Source organism: Nothoprocta perdicaria, unplaced genomic scaffold (genome assembly GCF_003342845.1).
Source record: "Nothoprocta perdicaria isolate Ctin4 unplaced genomic scaffold, notPer1 scaffold_20, whole genome shotgun sequence".
NCBI lineage: Eukaryota > Metazoa > Chordata > Aves > Tinamiformes > Tinamidae > Nothoprocta > Nothoprocta perdicaria.
Genome location: NW_020455205.1, coordinates 6777401 through 6799764, shown reverse-complemented (window position 1 = coordinate 6799764; position 22364 = coordinate 6777401). Strand labels below are relative to the sequence as shown.

Below are 22364 nucleotides of genomic sequence, written 5' to 3'. Positions count from 1 at the left end.
CAGTTAAAATGCATACAGTAAAGTGGCTGTGTTAGAACTTTACCCACCAAGTAGCATAATTGCAATAGAAGAACACAGATTGGCCCAACTCACAAAATTTAATACTGAATTTGGATTTATTAATGCCTCAAAGAATAAGCATGCTTGGGCCTATGGCTTTCATTTGGTCTGTTGCAGAAAATCTGCATTCCTGCTCAACTTCATATTCAGAGTAATGCCCAATGAGATGAAATGGGAAAACAACCTACACTATTCAGAAGGTAATGAATTAATCACTATTGAAGCAAAAAAGTTTAAATTACCCTGGGGATGTTGCTGGAGAGGAAGAGAGTTTGGAATTTGCCAGAAATATAGGGAAAAGGACAAGAGAGAGACAGTGTGTTGGCCCAAGCTATCCTTTCTTCTGTTCTTTTAATTTCTGAAATCAGAATTCATCTAAGAATAATGGAATAATTGTCATAGAATAATAATTGGGACTGGAAGGGACCTCTGGAGGACACCTAAGTCCAACCTCCTGGTCAAAACATGTTCAGTGGGTTGGTTTCCTCAGGGCCTATTCCAGTTTAGCCCTCAGTATCTCCAGTGATGGAGCTTCCAAGCTCTCTGGACAGCCTGTGCCATTCTTCCACCACCCTCATCGTGGAAAAGGTTTTATTTTATATGATCAGAATTTCCCATGTTCCAGCCTGTGTCCCTTGCCTCTTGTGACTGTGTAGGTCTGTGGAAATCGGGCTCTGTCCTCTCAACACTTCTCTTGAGGTGGTTGTTGACAAAAGCAGGAGCTCCCTTAGCTTTCTYCTCCTTAGAGACACTTGAAAACACTAATTATTAAACTTTCAATTTTGTTTTTGCCAATATCATTAAAGCCCTAAAGAAGCTGGGTCACAAAGGAGTTAAATATCTTGGCTGAGGTCCAGGACTGAAAACAGAATGGGGAAATCTTGACCAGTAGTCACTATCCTGGCCTTTTGGCATCACATCTCAAAATAAGCTCTTAACTTAGTAGAAACCTCCACTTGCTTTTATGCTATGGATCAGTTTTTAGGTCTGTCTTTGATAACAAGGTGGCTATGTTGATTGATAAGATTATCTTTTTTTTTTTTTTTTGCGAACTCATCGCTTTTCAAATAAAATACTCTTCCTCTAGCAATCAAAGAGTCAAAGCAGCTCATAGGCAGCAGCTAGGTGAAATGCTGTCTTGTTGGCCGTGAAGAGGCACCCGTGGTTTGGCCATAGCCTTTCAGGTGGAACATCTTGCTGCTCTTGACTTGACCAACAGCAACTCCCATGTATCCATTCTTAATCAGTCCGTGCCATGCAAAAGCTGCTCCGTTGTGTAATAAGCTTTGCAATAAGACAAGCCACGCAGAATTAGGAAGCTTTATAGTTTTCACAGCCGCTGTGGGGTATTAAAGTGGGCTGAGTCACAAAGCCAAGGAACAAAAGATGGCTCTGCCTGGAATTAGGAAGGCCTGAACAGCAGTGATGTGCTGCTGCCTTCAGTGCATAGTGCATGGGTCTGAGTCACCGTTTCCAGATTTATTTAGATTTCTGTTGCATAAGGGAGATATCTTGGTAATACAGAGGAAAGTTGTACAGTTCAAGTTATTCATAGTTAATATCTAAATGCAATGATATGTAAGTCATATGGGAATCTCTGCGCTTTGCCAGGCTATTTCAGCCTCACAGTGGAAATCTTCTAAGGCAATTCTTGGAATAATTTTTTCCACTGAAACATCTTTGAGAATGAAAGATAGCCTTTCCTGCAAAAAAGGGAATGTTATTTCACTCTGTGCTTGTTGTTCAGCTAAGATTTCTAGCAAGACACAGAAGAATTTGTGCTTCTTGGATTGAAGTTGAAAATGCCCTAGATGTGTTGTCTGGCAGAACCTGGAAAAGGAGAACTGAAAGGAAAAGGGTGTTGTTAGTTATTTTATGCTGTCAAATGTTGCAATGCTTCTGCAAGCAAAATTCCCTCATCTGAATGTAGTTTCCTGACATTGACTCAGACTGCATTGAGACTGTCGTATTCTTGTCTTTCATGTACATTAGGTAAAACCTCTGCTATGAAAATCCCCCTTTTGATGAAACGGTTGAAGTTTCTGTTTGTGGGCGACGTGCATGCCTGGCATTCCAGTCCAGGCAGCCGTGACATGGGAGACCTGGCACATCCCTTGGTCAGAGAACACAGATTTTTTCCTGAATGGAACGTGATCTGGGGTGACCSTGCAGCATGGGAACTGTGCTGACATTTCTAACGGCTGCGTTAGAGAGAAGGGACATGGTCAGTGATGCTTTTAGGCATAAATATGTGTCGATGCCACAGCTCCTCAGCTTTCCTCTTTAGCTTCCTTCATTACCTGTCAGTTTTCAGCCTCTGGGTTAGACTTCTTTCTTTCCTTCACTTGAGTATTGCTGCATCTGATGACATGCAAATGCAAGCTGTGGATTTTTCATGAGMTGAGATCCATCTCTCATGCAAGCGATGAGCTCAAATGTATAGCTGAAATTGTTGTAACTGACCCCAAAGTATTTTTGACGCAGTATTGGGAAACATCAGCTCATCTCTGCTGCAATATCCCAAGCCTTCCGGTKCCTTTTTGAGATGTTGTCACCTTCCTCATTCCCAAAAACCTACTGCATCTTTGTCCCATTGTCATCACCATTCTCCTATTGCAGATTAAGGCAAAATGTTCATTGGATGAACGTAACAGGCCTGTATTTCCTCTAACAAACATTGTTATATATTACTTCTAATGGCTAAAGAATATTTTATTTTTAATCTTTTATTTTCATGTCATTTGCAAGGTCTAACTCAACCTCATTTAAGCAATTTGCAATTCACCATAGCTCCTGCCCTTCAAGACATGTTTATTTTACCTGTTTTTTCTTTTATGGTTCCCTTGATGAGAAATAAAACGCATAAGCCTTGCACATATTCCAATTACTGGTCTTTTCAGTTCCTGCTTTCAGTGCAGTGCATGAAGGCAGGTATTGAGAAACCTGCACTGTGAGATTAGAATACAAGAATGTGTTGTGCCCAGAACAAATTGTGAAGAAAAAGTGCAGGAGTTCTGTGGAAATATTTGCCTTGCCTTTTTGCAAGAGAAACCCCTGTGGAGCGAGTTTTGCCTGAGGTGCCTGAAGATGTGCGTCTTTAGCAAGGTGCTGTTAGCTTGCTCTAGTTTCAACAGCCTTAATGCCTCTTTCAAGCTCCTTCTGTAGAGACAGCCACAAAGTTGGGATATTCCACATCACCCAGTCATTGCTTTTTGAAGGCTGTTCCTTAACAAAAGGACAGATGCAGTGTTCATTTTGTAATGCAGATACGTGCTCACCAGCAACCAGGCTAAGTTCACTGATTCCTTGTCTACTTGCTAGGGTAAGAGTCACTAGCAAGTCCTTGTTTTCTGTAGCAAGAGAGGATTTGTACATTGCTGAAAATAACTTCTAATGCAACTTCTGCTAAGAGCGTAACACTTTGCAATCTTTATAATGGTGATATAATAATGTAGTGCTTTGGAATGAAAGCTACTTCAGCTAGATGAAGCTAGTGAAACACAACGTACAAATCCAAAACMGCTTGTCAGGAGCTGAGGAACTTTCTTGAAGCTATTCTTACCATAATATTCAGCGATACTGAAAGGTTTGGGCCTTTCAATGAAAACAGGAGGTTTTCAGTCAACTAAATGCAAGACTTTAAACAGGAAAACCTAGAATTTTGCGACWTCACTGTTTGTGAGTGTGTTTGGCTTGATTAGAAAAGGATTAAAAATTCCTGCATTTGAGTTACCTACCAGGAAATACACCACAATGAACAGAAATGAGCCATCTGCGTTCTCTTCTGCTGCAGGTGTCTTCAAGATGATCTTGAAATATTTTGGGGAGAAAGAGCTGCAGAATTTACATCACAAGATCTATAATTTATRATGAAGTGCTCAAGGATCAAGTAAGTAACCCACATTTTGAAATTGTCTTAAAAATTATGATAGCTTCTTTGCTTTTTCGTGTTTTTTTTTTTTTCTCTAGTTGGTTGAGGGATAGTATTTTTGCTGATCTAGCTTTTTTGGAACTCGGAGCGGTTGGTGTTTGCAATTGCAATTCCTTTATTCATTCATTCAATTGACACTTACATGATCAGCTAAACCTGAATTCTGGAACTACAACTATAATTATCACTATAAATACTGGGTTCCTAGTTATAAAAAGTGAGGCTTGACAACTCTAAGTGTTTGGTCAGCAATTGTCAGGTGTGCTAAATAGCACCAGACAGTGGAGGGYTTTGTTCATGAAGAACAATGTACTGTTCTTGAAAGAATGGTACAAAAAGGAGATTACCTTTATGAATGGCTGATGTGCCAGCACATGTCACAGCAGYAGGATTTCCAGGTTTTGTAGCATATGTAATGCTTAATATACATTGCACAGCCCTTTATAGTGAACTTGTAGTAATTGCCCCTTTTGGTTGCCATTGTGTAGACCACTGCATATTAAAGGAGATTAGTTTATTCTCACTCATGTGGGTTTAATCAGACTATGGAACAAGGACCTGTATTTCTTCCCAGATGTTCTATTGTCCCACTGCATCAACACACCTAACCTTAGAGTTTTCAGTTAGATCCATGGGCTGCTATTTTCCACTTATAGACTATTTACAATCCAACTTTTGAAGTTACAGTTGTTTCAATGAAAAGATAAAAACAAATAAAAAAAACACAAAAAACACAAACCCACAAATGCATTAAATCTAATTCTCTGCACCTCATGTGTTGCTTTTCTCTTAACGCTAAATAACAGTGAAGTTAAAAATACAGGCCAAACGGGAAGGTGGGGGAAACAAAGACATTTGTTGGCCAGCTACTGTGAATTTCACTGTCTTCTGGAATGGCCTGTAGAACTGTTAGTGTTAACATCTAACAAAACCTTAAGAAAAATGAAAATATTACATTTGTAGGGTTGCCAGTCCTATTTCAGTATTTAAACAGGGTAAAAAGGTGACCCAGAAAACTACTGAGCGGTTTGCTTGATGTCAGTTCTGCTAAAAGTCACAGGACAGTCAACCCAAGACTCTATCAACAAAGAACTAGAYGCTAAACATACATCAAATGCCAGTCAGTGTGGTTTCACACGAGGCAGGTTTTGTTAAACAAACGTGGGGGCCTTTTGTGGCAGCTCTGTGGGGACTGGTTAATGTCACATGGCTTTCTGATTAAGGAAACTTGCCCCSAGTGAAATAAAGATATTAGATAAACTAACTTCTAGTTTACTGACAGTATTTTATTATTAACGAGGCAGTGATCAAGGCAGTTTCCAGTGGCTAGAGATGGGGAGGTTTTCCTGGTTTACATAACCTCCTGTGAATACAGTCAAATCCAAACCCATCTCTACTGCAAGCGAAGACTGGTGTAGATTTTCCTGAAGTTTGGTTGAGGCTCTTGAGGATTATTACTGCTCAGAACCAAAAAAAGCAGCTACCTGGGAGGGACTTAGCTCTTCTGCCAAGAGTAACTGGTCAGGAATCATTCACTTGAACTGCTAGTTCTTGTCAGCCCTAAGTATCATTTCATCATGTTGTGTGAATATCTGCTGTAGGATAAATAAGGGCATGCAAGTCAGATAGCTTCCACAGCACTACATTTAGGTTTTGTTTTACAATGTTGCTAAAACTGTTCTCCCATTTTGTTATGCTGCCATTCCTTTTAGTCTTCCACTGTATAAAACAGCTGAGAATTTGAGCAACCTTGTTAATACAGTTACTATTTGATGCTCAGTGCTACCTGTCTCCCTTAGAGAGGGCACACAGAGGAAAGAGGGGACAGAGGAGTCTGGGAAGAAACAGATCATTTCTAAACCTAAAAGGACAAAATAGACTCCATCAAACTCATCTAAAACCAGTAGCTAAGTTTTACTAGTGGAGGAACTGAGAGGTGTAAGTATTTTTCTGCAGGCCACAGAATGACTCTTCTATTCAAACTGGAGTTCCTGCCAAACAATTCTGGTTTTATATTAATTTGTTTCCTCTTTCACCCTTCCTTTTAATTAAGGAAAAATAGATTAGGAATAAGAACTTGCATATTCATAAAAATGGGTAGTTTCTATCCCCAAGACATCAATATCAGGTTGAGCATCTTAATCAGAAGAAAGTGGGAATAGATGCAGCAACACAGATGCATCTCTGGACAAAAACACAATGGTTGTTCTCCTCTACTGCTATGGTCAGTCTTTGTGGTACAGAATGTCCCTTCTAATCTGACACTTCCTTGGCAGGAAAGGGCTGTTCTAGCACACCTTGTAACCCCATGTGCTTCTTAGCTGCAGAAAGCAGCACCTGATGGAGCTTTGCCATGTGTTAGCCTGCAAACAGAACATCCGCATTACATCAGAAACAGTTCCTGAATACTTGTGCTAACAACTCTAACCTTTGATACTAGGGATGCACAWGCACAGCAGCCACTGTTTTCTAGGCTAAGCTGTTGTAAAGGTCTCCATCTGGTGGCTGTAGCTGTGCAGCCTTTTCCAGTGTAAGCACYGCTCATACCCCTTAATTAAATAACTGTGGTCATCAGCCATCACAGTGCACAACTTACAGCTTATGTAGCTAAATAGCCTCTTGTGAGTCCTAAAGACATGCAGTGTAGGGATGATGGCTGTAAAGTGTCCATCTTCTGGCTCTTGTGAGATGCGGTCAGGGGATTCACCCGAGTGACAAAACATTTGGTCCAGCGCAAGCGATGAGTGGAGCTGGAGCTCTGCCCTACGAGCCGGGCTGCGCCTGTGYGGCATGGGCACCTCTCCCCCCTCTGCCCATGGTCCTAGAGCACCTCAACTCCAATTAGACCTCAGAGCCTTCGTCTACAGGCTGACAGGCAGTAAGAACAGAACCTACAAAGRCAGTTTAGAGCTGATAATTAGAAAAGGTTTCTTCAAGCACATTTGGGTGTCAGAGACATACACAAGTTCCCTACAGTGCTATCTATAAAAGCACATTTCTGTGCAGATTCTGAGTGAAAATTTATGCACATAAGGAGAACCAAACTCTACCTTGCCAAAGCACTCAGTGTGCAATGAAATGCTGTGTACTTCCAGACCCCATCAGTACGCAGTGATGGGAGATGCAATCTTTGGATCAAAAGTTAGTATATGCTGTCAGTGCAGTGCAGTTAGTATACTGCTGTCAGTCTGCCATCTTGCCCTGAAAGCAGAACTCTGTTGCCTGGCAGTTTCTGAAAGCTGCTCAACTGCTTAAGTGTAGTTAAAAATAGTGCAGAATACACAATTAACATGTTAAAGTGTTTTACAATAAGCAAAATATTACATAATTAGCAAAACACAAAATAATGTTCAAGATATGAAAGATTTCACCTTCAACTGCATGATTTGTAGACTCCTGCAACCAAAGCAGGTAGGGGAAAAATATCAGATGTCAATCTACTTACTAACTTTCTAGGTTTGATTATTTTTAATTAGTGCATATAGATTGTAGAATCTGTTGATACCTTTTTCAGAAAGGCTAAAATGCTAAGTGTGCCTTGAAACTGGCTTCCATATATGGCCCTCAGTTACATTTAACAAATGAAACCTATCTTCAAACTTGCTTCAGCACTTTTAAGGATGGCTTGATGTTTTCATACTATCTTGGTAGAAAATCCAGACCTGCATGCGCTTCCAGCAGTCAGATAAGAAGTCCCCATAGCCACTACATGATTGAAACTATTTTTTGTGATTGTAATCAGCTTACAACAAATGAAGTGAAAGAGTTTAAATTTTAAAAGTTTGTTAATTTACAAGTCATGGCCAGGCCTAACAACTTAGGTGGCACTACAGTACTTCTGAACACCTAGACTTGAAACACACCCTGTGCTGCTGCCCTCCCCTCCCCTCCCCTGCAGGGCTGGCACCGCGTGAGGCCGGAGGAGAGCGACAGGGAAGAGAGCAGCAGCATTCCCAAGAGAATGGAGTAGTGTCACTAACCAGGAACAGGGATAAAGAAGGGACTGAAGATGGGGATGTGTGTGGGAGAAGGGACCTGTAAAGCTTCAAAAAGGTACGTGACTTTTTACTGCTCTATTTCTTTGCACACAATTTTCAGCTCAGTTGCAAGGTGAACAGACCAAACAATCATGTTCCCATATATCATATGTTGAGTTCAGGTATCAATTTAACAGTTATCATCATTTTTACGTGAAAAAGATCAGAATTAGGATATTGTATAGGAATGACAGAAACAAATGCAAGAAAAAAAAGCTCTATCATGATTTCAGCAGTATCACAGTAGGAAACACTTTCTGCAAAAGAATCTTGGATATTTTCAKAGCACCTCTCAATTACTATACAGACATTGTCAATCTCAGTATTTCCCCATATCACATACCAGAAGAATATCTAAAGAATATCTAAAACCCACACCAATAAGTAGCAGCTGTGAATTTTCATAAGAATGCTTTCATCTTATTTTACTGCACAATATTGTTTGCAAAATGTCCATTTCTGAAATCTTTCATTTCCAAGGTAACTACTGCAATTTCATAGTATCATTAAGTGTAATACCAAGTCTAGCAGATTGTCCTCAAAAACATCACCCAAATCTGAAAATTTAAAATGAAAGTAAATGCTAGAAAAATATGGTTGACTAATGTTTCTGGAACAAGATTTGATGCATTGAGAAAAGACTTATTTGGATAAAAACACACAAAGTTACAGTGAGACAGAAAAAAAAATAAAAAAAAATAGATTTGTCCACTTCAAAAAAGCATTATTTTAAATAGCATGAAAAGTGGTTCTCATTTATTTTTCGGGTATAGCCATGGGAACACTTCTTTTCAGTATTTAAAAGGGCAACAGCTATTTCAATCTCTAATAAAAATTTCTACAGTTTATTAAAATTGAGGAGACTAAGTTTTCAAATAACTTAGTGTTTTAATGCTTTTCCCTGCACAATTTGGAAGATAAAAAGCTTCAGGCATTGCTTCTGTCACCAGCATCTCTCCTCAGCTACCTTGTCTTTCGGTGASTGTGAAATGGTAGCATCAGGTAATGTTTCATTACTGTAACAGTGAAAAGAGATTTAAAATTGGATCTAAGTCTAATGCTTTGACTAAAATGATTTCCATGAGATGTGCAACAAAGTAGGCAGTTTGTTTTGTCACTTCACAAAAGCTTTGCCTTTTACATTTATCATTTTTCTGTTTGTTTGGTAAGATATGAGAGTAAGGGAAGTCTAACATCAACAGTTACGTAAGTACACAACCCCCCCCACGTACAGCACTAGTAAATATCAGACTGCATACAAGATAGATTGTAAAAGTAATGAAACCYTCTGATGTTCCATACCTATGCTGGCAAATACTTCTGATATAAAAGGCACTTTGAAAACCCAATATGGTTTGGTTCATTAAGTTTGCAAAGTACAAACAATTGTACAAACATAGAATTCTACTGATACATGTCAGCCATTGTGACATTATGTACAAAACAAGTTTCCAATTTTTGATAACACTGGTTTTATGGGAATGAGCAGTGGTTTCAGCAACTTCACTGAAGTGACATGACAGGGTTTCCAGTACCACAATGTTAGTTTCCTATTGGAACAAAGATGGTAAGTAAAAAAAAAAAACAACCCACAAAAACTTACAGACTTAGGGGCCACAAAAAGACAAGAACCAAAGTCCATGACATTCATTCAATATTTACTCCTTAGAAGTGAACTCCATCAGAAGCCCAAAGGCAGAAGTCTATTCAGTCAATTCTGGAACAGTGGTGGAGGCAACTGTCTTGAGAAGTATATACAGTACAGGAAACTTTGGTCCAACAGCACAATTTTAGAAATTGACTACATGGCTGCAACATCCATCTGTACGTAAAGCTGTCTTACTCCTGCCTGCAGAGAGGAAAAGGAAAGCTTAAAGGAAACTGAAAAGCCAAAGCAATTCAGCTGTCCCAAGCATCAGTTCACACGAGTAAGATACCTAAACAGGAACTTATTATCTCATTATTCTGTAAGGCAGCTCCCACATTTGGTAAATCAGGCACCGAGTTACTAGCAATTTGCAAATCTACAAACTGTTAAACAACTATGATTCATCCTAAGTAACAACTGCCTAACAATAACCAAAGCTAATCAGTTGTGATTATTTTCTTTTGTACAATTTTATCTGCCTGAAAAGTTACCTGCTTGAAGAGCCAGCAGTTTAAAATGAAGCAAAGCATAAGAACATAACATGAGATTTGTGGTTTGAACCTGTTCTATATTAAATTTTCAGCAAGAAACATGAATGGCTACAGTGAATTGACATGACAAAACAACTTTTGGTAACCATATATGTGTGTAAACTGTATCAAAGCATTTCTCCTCTCTAAAGTTGTAGGAAAGAAGGTTTAAATGGCCTTCCTTAGATTTATCATGTATAAGAGACTCTGCATTATGCTTGTAGACCACTGATATGTAGTACCTGTGCTTGAGGAGGTAGCTAAAGTGAATTGTGGATTTTTAATATATGAGGGAGTAACAGAAAAAGGAAATGACTGAATGTTGGCATTCTGATCTTTAGGCTGCTATCAACCTTCTTAGAAATAAGATTTCTGTTCATCACAAGAATTCCAGCTTACCGTATCAGCTTCAAATGCTATCAAATATGTCCTTTTTATATAAAAGATAATCAAGTTTTGCAAGAAAATAACAGAGAGCACATTGGTGATATAGAAGATTGCAACTGCTGTTTAACTGTTGAATAGCATGGAGACAGCATGGAGACAGCATGGAGACAGCATGGAGACAGCACAAAACTGGCAAAGAACTTGGCTCCTTAGGGGAGGGCAATGAATGACAAAAGCAGCATCAGCACAGTGAGTGACAGGAAGTAGGGCCAGCCTGTGTCACCTGCAGGGAACCCTCAGCTCTTTTCTTGGTGGTCAGTATAGGGCTTCACCTTTATTTGATAACAGCTGTAGCTGTCTGAGGTGCCTCTCCAGCAAGCTGCAGAGAGGTGCAGCAATTCTGGCTGTGCTACATGAGATTTCAGAAACGAATCTTCACAGCAATAAACTTTTCAACACTTATACCAAAAACAGATTGGACAAGAATTATTTTACATCACGAGAAAGGTGATGCACACACTTGGACATGTGTGTGATTTCTTCTGATGAGACATACCTGAGTAAAGATGTTGTGAGTCTGGCTTAGAATCCACCTTGCATCAGCATCAGGAGCTATRAGTAATTTCAGTGTCCCTATGTAAACATCTGTACAGAGGGTCCAGAAATGAGGATCATGTAAACTGTAAACTCCTTGCAACTGCTGCACCTAAAAGACAAGCAACTTTTCAAAAAAAAAATATTTCAGAAGAAACATTTGTGTGTACTGTGCTCTTCTAAAACACTTTATGGGCACGACTGACAAAACACTGCAAAACATTCTCAGAACATACAGCTGAGGCTCAATCAGTCAGCAATTAAATCTTGAACAAAAAAGACCTGCATAAGAGCTCACCCTCTGATAGCACTGAGGCAGAGTGTTTTCCAGGGAGGGAGGAGTTCGCTGCATCAGAATCCCGATGGATTCTTTTAAAAGTGGAACAACACTAGAAAGAAATAAGGAAGTTAGTTACTATCATATTTTCAAAACATGCAGAACAAGCAGCATCACAACATTCCTTCATGCTCCTGAAGAATTTTTCTTTAGTTGTTTCACTAAAAACTGATAAAGTTGCCAAGAAAACCTGCTACAGAAAAAAATAAGAGATGGACCAAATTGCTATGGTCTCTTACTAAAGGCCCGAATATAGATTTCTCACAGAGGCCACCAGTGGGCAATCACAGATCACCAACGTAATTACAGGATTGAGGATGGAGTCTCCAAGTCTCTTAAAATTTGTCATAAAGCAGCTGGTGGGTAAAGTTCAGAAGCAAAACCTACTTCAATGGCAAAAACAAGCAACCATAAAAATATGCAAGTGAAATCATTTTTTGCTGTTGTATCTGGCTGAAGGCATATTTTTCATATGAACTAAGAAAATAATGGGGAGATAATAAAATAAAATTAGTATGGATCAGTCCAGCTRTAACAAAGTTATTTTGCCAGAAAGACAGCTTAGCATATTCTTGAAGTGAACTAACTACAGGAAACCCATCCAAGCTCAAGCATTAAACATCTGGAATTAATTAGAGGTTTCCTCCTGTCTGCATGGTCTTGTTTAACCAGCAAACTGAAAGGAACTTACATTTTATTTTCCATTTTTGAAGATTAATAAAATTTGTTAATAATTTGCCCTTTACAATTTAATTCTAGGATGTTTAAATCAACATGTTGAGTTTATATGGAAGTGCTGACTTAAGAATGATGTCTAGCACAGATTTCCTGGGCATTCTCTGGAGCGTGAAGCAAGCAGCCCAGCGCTGAGGAACAGGGAGATTCACATCAGTACCTCCATGAAAGCTGCCCTGCAGATGGTGTAAACAGGCCATAAATGGTGTGAACACAGGGTGCCCACAAGTATTCAGAAGACCTTCACCACTGTGAAGAGACAGAAGGGTGCTCAGCTTGTAACTGAAGTGGGGGCACTCTGCCCTCTACCACCATCAAGGCCAGTACCAGGAGAGCCACAGCCACAGCTTCGCTCAACACGATGTTTGCTCATCTAATCTAATCCAAATAGTTCCACATTTACAGTGAGCCTGGTAAGCAACATCAACAAAAGCACACAGCTACTTGCAGTATTTCACACAGATCTTAAATGGAATTGAGATGGCTCCGAATATAAATGCAAAGGAAGACACAATTCTCTCCCTGCGGAAAACCAGGATGGCCTTGGTCAATCAAGGACCGGCAGCAGCTGGAGGCAGCAGGCTGGGAGCTCCTGGCCAAGGGCGTTCTGCTCCCCTTGCTAACGCAGTGCGCCGCTTCACACAAGCACCTGCAGGAAACCTGCTGCTGCCTGAACCCACAAGAAGTTTTGGTTGCATTATGGCAACAGGACTAAATGCAGAAAAGGAAGAGCAAGATGAGTCAAGCRAAAACACACCAAAACAGCTGTACAGAATAGAGGAAAACACCATTCTTGGAAGAAAAGCACGTTGTGAAGCTTAGTGTAACCACATTTTTTGAGCTGATAGACCTGTTGTTCTGAGCTGCTATTTGTTCTATTGTAATTAGCATCAAAACATACTACCAAATATCACTGGTAACAGTGCTTACCTTACACCTATAAGTAGTGCTATCAGCATTGAACAAATAGGATCTGCTATCATTAGCCCATAGTTCTGCATGAGTATAGCAGATATGATTACACCGATACTTCCAAGCGTGTCCGCAACAATGTGTAGAAATACACCTGTGAAGAGATGAAGTATCAATGCAACTTGGCATTCTTAACGTAAATGGGAATATTTCAACTGAGAATATTTCTGATAACACTTTGGTTAAATTATGCCTTTCATTTGAAAGTCAATCTTTTCATATCTATTATTAAAGTACTGAGTACATACACACGGAATATAGATACTAAAGTACTAGAAGAGCTTGAAAGTGCCCTCTTGCAAGGGCTGCAAACAAGGGCCAAGTGTAACCTCTAATCCAAAAAAGGATCCAATGTGAGATCCAGTAACAGCATGGATATGTGGGTATGTCAAATAATTTCAACTTCTTTCTTCTCTACTAAGTTTTCAATATCTCAAGAAAAGGAGAGAGGGAAATAATCAAAGCTCATAACTGAAATCTAAATCATCAGTAATTTATTTAAAGTACTGCTCAGGAGATCACAGCTTCCAATTATCTGTAAAGAGATTGTGAACGATCATCTTGTCTAAACCACCTGGAATAGCTCCATGAAAGGGAAGCTTTAAGCTCAGGTGCCCTTCAGTGATCATGTTTGATCTGCATTTTTCAAATACCTTCTGTAACGGTTCCTTACCTTCCAGAGCCTATGTTGTGATTAGATACCTTAAATTTCTGCTTTTACCCACTCTTTTCTACACTTCCACTACTTTATTTTTTTAGTGTCGGGAACAAACTGAATCACAGCTTTGGGGATCTCGTTTTCAGACTGGGCTGACACAGCATTACATTTAGACATGAGAGAGCACAGAGCATGACCCTGCTTTGCTCATAGGTAGAAGGGACTCACAAACTATCCCTAGGAAAACGGTATTACCTGGAAAACAGATGAGTAATGAAAAGTATCTGCTCTTCCTATTGCCATACCTTGTAAAATCTGCTTGCTGGATCCAGCTGTCCCTTCAAGAGAATGGTSATCTGTTAAGACAATTATTGGCATATTAAGCTACACAAAGTCTCTCTCGTGATACATTTTATTACCTTTCTGAAGCTTCTCTCAACTCACAAGCTACTCACTATAATTAGCTTGCTGCAATGACTAAAAACTCAAACTAGAGTTTTCAATGCAACAATTAGGATCAAAGTCTTAAAACAGTTTTTAGAAGAGTACCACATTATACAATGGTAAATACCCCCACACACAGATAAAGCAAATCAATAGTTTTCTAATAAACACAATTTAAGAAATAAAAAGCTTTCAAATATTAGCAAAAGAAGGCAGGTCAAGACAATGAGCAGTATAAACAAGCATGGAGGAAGAATGAGGTTAAAAGAGTTTCCTGCACAGAAATAACGCACTTCAGCAAGCGTTCCAACCTAAAGTAAGCCAGCAGGGACAAGACATGAAGAAGGTAAAACTAGGTCCAAAAAAAAAAATCTCATTTATACAAAATGCACTCATTTTTTTTGAGATGCACAAAACAGATACGACGTCATTCCTGTGGAACAAAAGGTAAAAAGGTCAAGTTGGGAAAGGAGACAGCAAAGAAGAGACAGGATGGTCAGGGATGCTCCTGCTTTATAGCTGCCTCCAGGAGAATACTTGGAAAACAAGCAGCAATTTTCTACTAAAAAATCAAGGAAGTGGCAAGCCAAGCCACTTTTTTATACTCTTYGTCACCTCCTGTCTGCAAATCACCACTCTACCCTCTCTGAATGCAAACATTCTCAGTCATCTCAGATGTTGGTTTATGGCCTAGACAGGAAGGATGGACAACTCGGGACTAGAGTAATTCTTTCATTTTTATGTTTTCACAAAAGCAGCAAACACATTGCCTCTTCTCCCACAGAGGGATTACCTATCATATTTCATGGGCATGTCTCAGCATAGAGGCTTTGCCTTTATAGTAAAGATTTAAGCTGAACTATGAGGAAGGTGCACTGTATCTTGACCAGCTTGGAAATCGACTACAACTGGACAAAACTAATGCCGAACTTACTGTTCAGATCACAAGTGAAACAGCACTGACCAAAAGACACCGGAAGAGCCTGTCAATGTGCACTTCATTTCTAGTGAAATTACTTCCAAATCAAATTTGATCAAAATCAAATTACTTCCAAATGTGCTCACTACAACAAGCTACCAGCAGCTTCTCCTCTGTCCAGAAAAATCAGTAGCACCAAATTTAAATGGAGCAGGATGGTCTAGGCCACTAACGTGGTACTTACCATGACAATAATCCTGGCTGTGCGAGTGACCATGTCCATGATCATGAGTGTGTCCATGGCCGTGTTTGTGGTTGTGGCTGTGACCGTGGCCTCCATGGCTGTGTCCATGGCCGAGACCACCATTAAACAGAGAATGGCTGTGTTCATGCCCTATAAACAAGTATCTCTGTCAGAATATGAATTCAAGTGTGAATAAAAGCAACCTTACAATTATTTAAGATACCTAAAACCTATTAATTCTTCAGGTMATCTTAAGATATGACTTACATAAATTTTTTAGAGGAAAATGAATACAAACTGTATATAACCAAAGTCTATTCAAGACTGCTGTATAAAATATTTACCTGATTTGAGAAGTAAAATGCTTTTATACATTCCTGCATTTGAGGTAAGTTAGACTGCACTTAATGCAACTGGAGAAAACGTCCACACTTTGGAGATGCAAGTCTTCCAGATAGTGCGTGTTAACACAAATAAAGCAGTGATGAACCAGGGCTAGTAATAAAATTTAAAATTACAGTAAGTCACATACACATTTTGCTTGGTCCTCCCCTCAAAATAAAAAAACTATTGAGCTGTCACTGGAGGATGGTCCTGGAACACAGGCCACTACAAGAGGAAACAGCACTGAAAGTTACAGGCATCGTACCAGATCCGTGTGAATGTCCATGACCTCCATGTTGGAATACAAATATTCCTATAAGATTTACAACGAATCCTAATATAGAAACAGGAAGAAGTCTCTCATGATGTACATCAGGAGGCTCCAATGCTCTCTAATAAATTAAAAAAAAAAAAAAGACAAAGTTTTACAAACCCAAATTGTTGGAAGCCACTACAAAAAGGAAACAGGGTCACAAAACTGTCAGATACAGGAGGCATACATAACGACATAATGAGGAATTATTCCGACCCTCCAGGTTTGCAAAGAATTTTCACTGTCTGAAGGTGTGTTTGTGTTTATTAATTTGTGAAAGCAGAGAAAAATGATGCAATAGCATTACAGCTATTGGACCATCATCAGCTTCATTATGCTGTGGGATATGGCTCCACACTGTTGAAAGACGTCTAAGTTCATTTTAATACATGGATTGCACAAGTCATCCAAGTATTTTGCAAGAGTCTAGAAGGCCTTTTGTTTTCATCCTTTCTTCACAGGATCACAGAAAGGTTAAGTTTGAAAGGGGCCTCTGGAAAACATCTCGTCCAGCCTTCCTGCTTAAGCAGGGGTCACCTAGAGCACGTGGCAGAGGACAGTGCCCAAACKCCTCCTGAATGTCTCCAAGGAGGGAGACACCACAACCTCTCCAGGCAACCTTTTCCGCTGCTCAGTCACCCTCACACCTTCTAAGAGGGGTGAGGAGATGAAGGTAATGAAAGCAAGCACAAGTTGCAGCAGTTCTTTAAACTCCTGAAATCTAGATTCAAAAACTTTGGAAGAAAACAGAGTAAATGTCAGATACGATGAACCCTATAGTTTTTAGTGATTTTTTTAAAGTATTTACAGACTTATCTACATAGAAGATATATTCCTGAAAGCTCTTGCTAATTCTCTACTAGCTCAAAAATCAGAACTAACTTGTTTTGAACCAGGAAAAAAAAAGTCTCCCATTAAAAAACAGATCAGAATCGGCCTTCAACTTTACACTGTCTTAATCCTAACACATGTTGGTGCAGACAACCTCAATATCTAAAGTTTAAATCTCTTAAATTATTATCTGAATCACCTTATAAAAAGCATTTTGAAAGGTGCTCTGGCAAAAGGTAAAAAATTATTAATATTCTGCATTTATATCAGACTTCAAAGTTTTGTGAATGATGTTCTTTAACAAGTTACTCCAACTTCTTCACAGAATATATTTCCATTTCTTATGAATACACTTCTCTGAATGACTAGTGTTGTTTATTTTCTTCTTTCTTGGCCTCATGTTTTTAACATGAGCAGTAAAAATACTTCCATGAAATACTGCAGTGGCTGAAAAGGGCACAGGATAAGTGACAGAATCTTTCTGCACAATCAATACGCTCCTGAAGGGCTGGTACAGTTATTCTGAAAAAGCTTTTTCCGTCTCTTGTTAAACCACAATTTTAAATGGCCCTATTTTCTGTTTAGATCACAGATTTTTAACCAGTTATGAATATAAAGCATTCCCTTCCAATAAGTTTATTCCCACTAGATTCCCACTACAAATAGAGATGTGACAATTAAGAAGTGCAGTTGAACTCATTAACATACCTCAACGCCTTCAGAAAAAATAAAGAAGGCTGTAAAGATGAGGAATAAACCATTTACAAAGCCAGCAAGTACTTCTGCTCGAACATACCTGCAAGAAGCAAAAATATCAGCTATTTAAATGCTGAAAGTGGAAAGTGGAACTAAGAAACTGGGGCATTATTTCTATTTCTCAAGCATTTGCATTACACAAGAGATTTTTAAATGAAGATGTAGTATATAAACAATGAAATTCACTCTTTTGGTGCTGGTAGAAGTTTCAGCAACTCCTCAACCGCTCAGTCTAGTGGGACAGCTCTTAAAGTCCTCAGACCTGACTGTAAGTTCACGCAGCCTCCCCAGCCACTGCCTGACCTAAGTGAAAGAAARCCTCCAATACATTAAAATCTTCCCATTTAAGAACATATCTACAGGAATCTATGGTACAAATCTATATGTGGAAGCCACAAGGTAAGATATGTGGGTGGGATGTAAACATTCAAGTCTATTGATATAAAGYTTTGTTAAATATTAACAATGATATGTTAATTTGTTCATCCTTTAGTACAAGGATTTTTTTTAACATTAGTAAAGGTTAAGAAAAAATATTTCGGCTATTAAATGTTTCTAATGAAGGAGCCAGGTTAGAATATCACCTAACGCCAGCATAGCAGCCGTTCCCCAATACATTGGCTGCTAGCGRCTTATAAAGAGTAGTTCAATAACACAGAGCCTGCCTTCATTGCAGCTTGTGCATGGTATAACCCGCTTGTCCTAGATGAACTCCTAGGCACAGAGGAGTTTCCACCTTAATTAAACAGTGCTCCAAGTCCCAAACCACCTGCATGGAGGAGAGCTCAGCCGAATGCAGACACTGTGGTGGTGGCACCCAGAGGGCCACCCCTCCAGGTCAGGAGCGCAGGGAGCCGCCAATCTGCCCCGCCGCCAATCCGCCCRTCACACCGCATCCCACACGGCTTCSGAGGAGGCAGCCGGAGATTTAGCTCCTTTCAGCTGTGCAACCAGCCCTCCCAGGGCAGCCCCTCRGCTCCCGTTCCCCCGTGCTCAGAGCACCCCAGAGGCAGGGCAGTGTTTGGCTCTGCAGCTGTTTCCTTTGGCACCACGGAGCTCTACGAAGTGATACACCTCATCCCCCCAAAGCAATCCTGTTAGGTTTTCAACCTTTCTAGGAGGGATGCTCACTAAAGCTTTAAATGTCACATCCTTTAAATAGCTCATCTTAAAAAATCAATCGAACAAAAAAAAACCCCACAACATTCAATATTGTTTTTTCATATTCTGCAAAAAAGTTAGTGTGCATATAATGAGAAAGTACCACCACCTACACACCTACTGAAATACATTAAGGTAACAGCCTGAAGTTTCTTACCCATATGAGAAAGCATCATTTGACCTCCACTTTGAAATAACTGAAGCTGCTAATCCAGCCAAAAGAGCAGTGCAGTCAAAAAACATATGAAAAGAATCTGATATTAGACCTAAACTGGAAGAGAAAAGAAAAAAAAAAAAAAAACAAAAAACACGTGTTATGCTCTAAAGCTACATGTTAGGTATGGGGGAAAAAAAACAAAACACAAACATTTAATGTTTTACACACTAGCAGAGCAAACCAAGTCTCTAAGCTTAATTTTGGGACAGTTCTGCTAGCACCAGGGGAAAACTCTCACTGCATCACCAGTGTGTTATTAAAATTGCTTTTGACAGCTCGGGGAAGGGTGCTGAGCACCCGGACCCACCAAGCGCCCTTCCTCAGACACCACCCAAAGCCACCTGAGGAGATGGCGCCGCGCCAGGAGCCGCTGCCCCTCTGTCCATCACCAGTAACCACAGGACGCTGCACAGGCCACGTGCCTCTGTTCTCCACTGCAGAGCTCCCACGCAAGGTACACAGGATCACTGTAACAGCTCAAGAACTTGGGAAATGCTAACAGGGAAATAAACTCTTATTTGGTTCCCTCCTCAATCAGAGAGCTTCTTAGAAACCAAACCCTACTTGAACTCGAAAAGAAAAAGAACAGTACCATGAAAACTAATGTTGCTGTGGACATACCCAAGAACTCCAAATATTAGGAATCTAAATATTACTCCTCAAAAACAGGGCAGCAATCCAACAAAATCACCGGATGATAAAAGTTTCCAATATTTCAAAAATGGAGTTCAGCAACACCTCTAGTGACGCAGGCAGTCAAAATCCTGACAGCTGCCAGGGAAAATATGTTGAAAAACATGCCAAGAGCACATGAGTGCTTTTCAGAATGGAAATTTCTCTTTATACATTGTGACCAAACTGATCTTTCTAATATACAAGTTTGAAAGYCTCAAAGTACATGAGAGATCTGGGATATCCTAAGAAAGCTTAGTTTACTATTACAGGACACAAAAGTTTAAACGTGTTATTTAATTTGAATTAAATGGGTGCTGGTTTCAAAATACTCAAGAGCTTCTGAGAATGCTCACCTTCCTTTGCTCTTGTGATAAAGGTTTTTTAATCCTTCCCTTAGCTTTTCTAGAGTAGCCAGGGCAGGAAATTATAATCGAGCATTAAAAACAAAACAAACACTGTCGAACAGATTTGTAAGTTCTTCTTATTTACACAGGTGTACGTTAATACAGTGCGGTAAAGCTACACTAACTATATCAGATTAATATTCCTAATAGCACAGAGCTGCATCAAGGTTTTCTGTTTTGTGATCTGCGAGTCTCCTCCAGGAGGAAAGAGGAACAACTTGGCAGAGCTCAGGCTCCCGAGCAGCTCCCAGTCCATGAGCCTGCCCGTGCAAGGCGGCTGCCGAGCGCCGTGGCAGGCTGGACGCACGCTGGSCGGCCGCTTCTCCCCTTCGCCAGGGCTCAACACGTCAACGTGGGAGTCGCTCGCTCCTTCTGCTGGCAATCGCGGTATCTTCCCTGGTCAGTCTGGAAAAGGTCCATCCGGGAATAAAAGCAAGCAAGTACCTGTTCCGTCTGTGCTTTCAGCTAACTGGATCCAAGCCAATTCAAAACCACGCAGGGCTGTTAGAACGATGCCGAGCTACGGACGGCAAACCTCAGCAGGGCTCAAGTCTTTGCCTTAGCAGCTGCAAGCCACAGACTAGAAGACACACACATCCCTTTAATCTAGAAGCTGAAGGAAGCAGAGGCTGAAAAAGGCCCTTGTTAAGTGGTTCATTTCGATGACCAATGCACAATCACATCTTGACTGATCGCTCATGAAAACAGAGAAGAAACTTTGAGCTATTTTATCCTACAAAGCTCAAAGCAACCTAGAAAGGAAGGAATATCTGAGGCAATACGTGAGATTTAGAACAGAATTCCCCCTTCCAAATTCTRTAAGAACAGAGATGACAGTTTTCCTCCCCACATAAAACAAGCGATTCCCCTACAGAAGCACGTCTTTTCAGGTTTGGGACTGACTAGTAGCAAGCCTTTCTAAATCACAACTGAAAAGAAAAGACTGACACGATCCCTTCTTTGGCCTCCACACTGGGGAATTTCATCTCGCTTACCCTGTTGCTCAAGGGCTCCCTCGAGAACACGAGCACTGAAGATGGCTTTCAACACCCTCCCAACAACTGCCGCACCAGACACCGGCCATCTATGAGAGGGAAGCACTTCCCCATTCCGCTGCGTCCCAAGGCAAGGCAGAAACGCYCCTCGGCAGCCATCTGGCTTCTGCATCTCTAAAGCAAAGGGCCAAAGAGCTCAGGAAGGGGTTTTCCCTCCATGGGTGCTTATTTGCTGGATGCCGGGCTCTTCTTCCCGTGTTCAAAGTGTCTGCTCTGACTGTGAGCAGGCCTCACATCCCACCCTACCAAAGGTACAGCAGGAGCTGTGCTCTTTGGTACCAGCCCAAAACCTACACTTGCCAAAAGGATATCTGGAATGAATTACCTGAAATACAAGARGTCTGACTAATTATTATCTAATCTTAGTCTCTGCAAAGCACAAAAATACACAAAGAGGCTTCCTTCAATTTCAGTAATCTCCATTCTTCAGTATCGAGCCTCCAGCAAGTGTCACTTGAGCATCTTCACTGCAGTTGTATCATATGCAGGCGTTCTTCACAACAGGTATTGCTGCTAGTGCCGGCACCCCCAAACGACGACGCTTAAGCGGAAAGCGCAGCAGCTGTCGCTGCCACAGCGCTCTTCACGTCCCACACRGCCGCTCCAAGGAGGCGCCTGCCGGCACCGGCTGCCAGGCGAGACCCTCTGCCGGCCGCCCGCGGCGGGGCCGAGGGCCGGGGCAGCGGCCGCCCCGCAACGGCCGCCCCCGCCACGGCCGCCCCCGCCGCCTCGGGACGTGGCGCTGCCGCCGCCGCGCGCCGCCGGTACCTGTTGCTCCAGATGCCGTAGAGCAGCTCCACGAAGGCGAAGGAGAGGTTGAGGCAGAGGAAGAAGAAGAGGTTGCGGGACGTCTTGTCGGCCAGGATGGACCTAAGCGCGGGACACACACACGTCACCGCCGCCCGGCCCAGCGCAGCCCGGCCCGGCCCGTGGCGTCCCCGCCGCTCACCTCACCCATCCCGAGAGCTTGCGCAGCAGGTCCAGCCGCGGCGGTTTGTACTCGTCGTCCTTGATGGAGAGCGGCAGCATCTTGCGGGCAGCGGCGGCGCCCCCCGCGCGCCCGCCCGGCCCC

General features: G+C 41.1%; 1 protein-coding gene across 2 annotated transcripts; it reads right to left on the bottom strand.

Moving 5' to 3' along the window:
• Window positions 1-8755: 8755 nt before the first annotated feature.
• On the bottom strand, window positions 8756-22331 carry SLC30A7 (solute carrier family 30 member 7). Of its 2 annotated transcripts, none has more exons than XM_026037967.1 (11): window positions 22242-22331; window positions 22061-22162; window positions 19099-19212; window positions 17733-17820; window positions 16146-16272; window positions 15497-15646; window positions 14195-14245; window positions 13190-13325; window positions 11486-11576; window positions 11150-11299; window positions 8756-9877 (listed from the first exon to the last, which is right to left on the bottom strand). In XM_026037967.1, exons 1-11 carry the CDS (start codon window positions 22319-22321, stop codon window positions 9830-9832), a joined length of 1137 nt encoding a protein of 378 aa, XP_025893752.1. In that variant the 5' UTR covers window positions 22322-22331; the 3' UTR covers window positions 8756-9829. The 2 variants fall into 2 exon arrangements, with proteins under 2 accessions (XP_025893752.1, XP_025893753.1); XM_026037968.1 differs by having other exon boundaries at window positions 14195-14227; window positions 22242-22321.
• Between the last annotated feature and the right edge of the window lie 33 nt (window positions 22332-22364).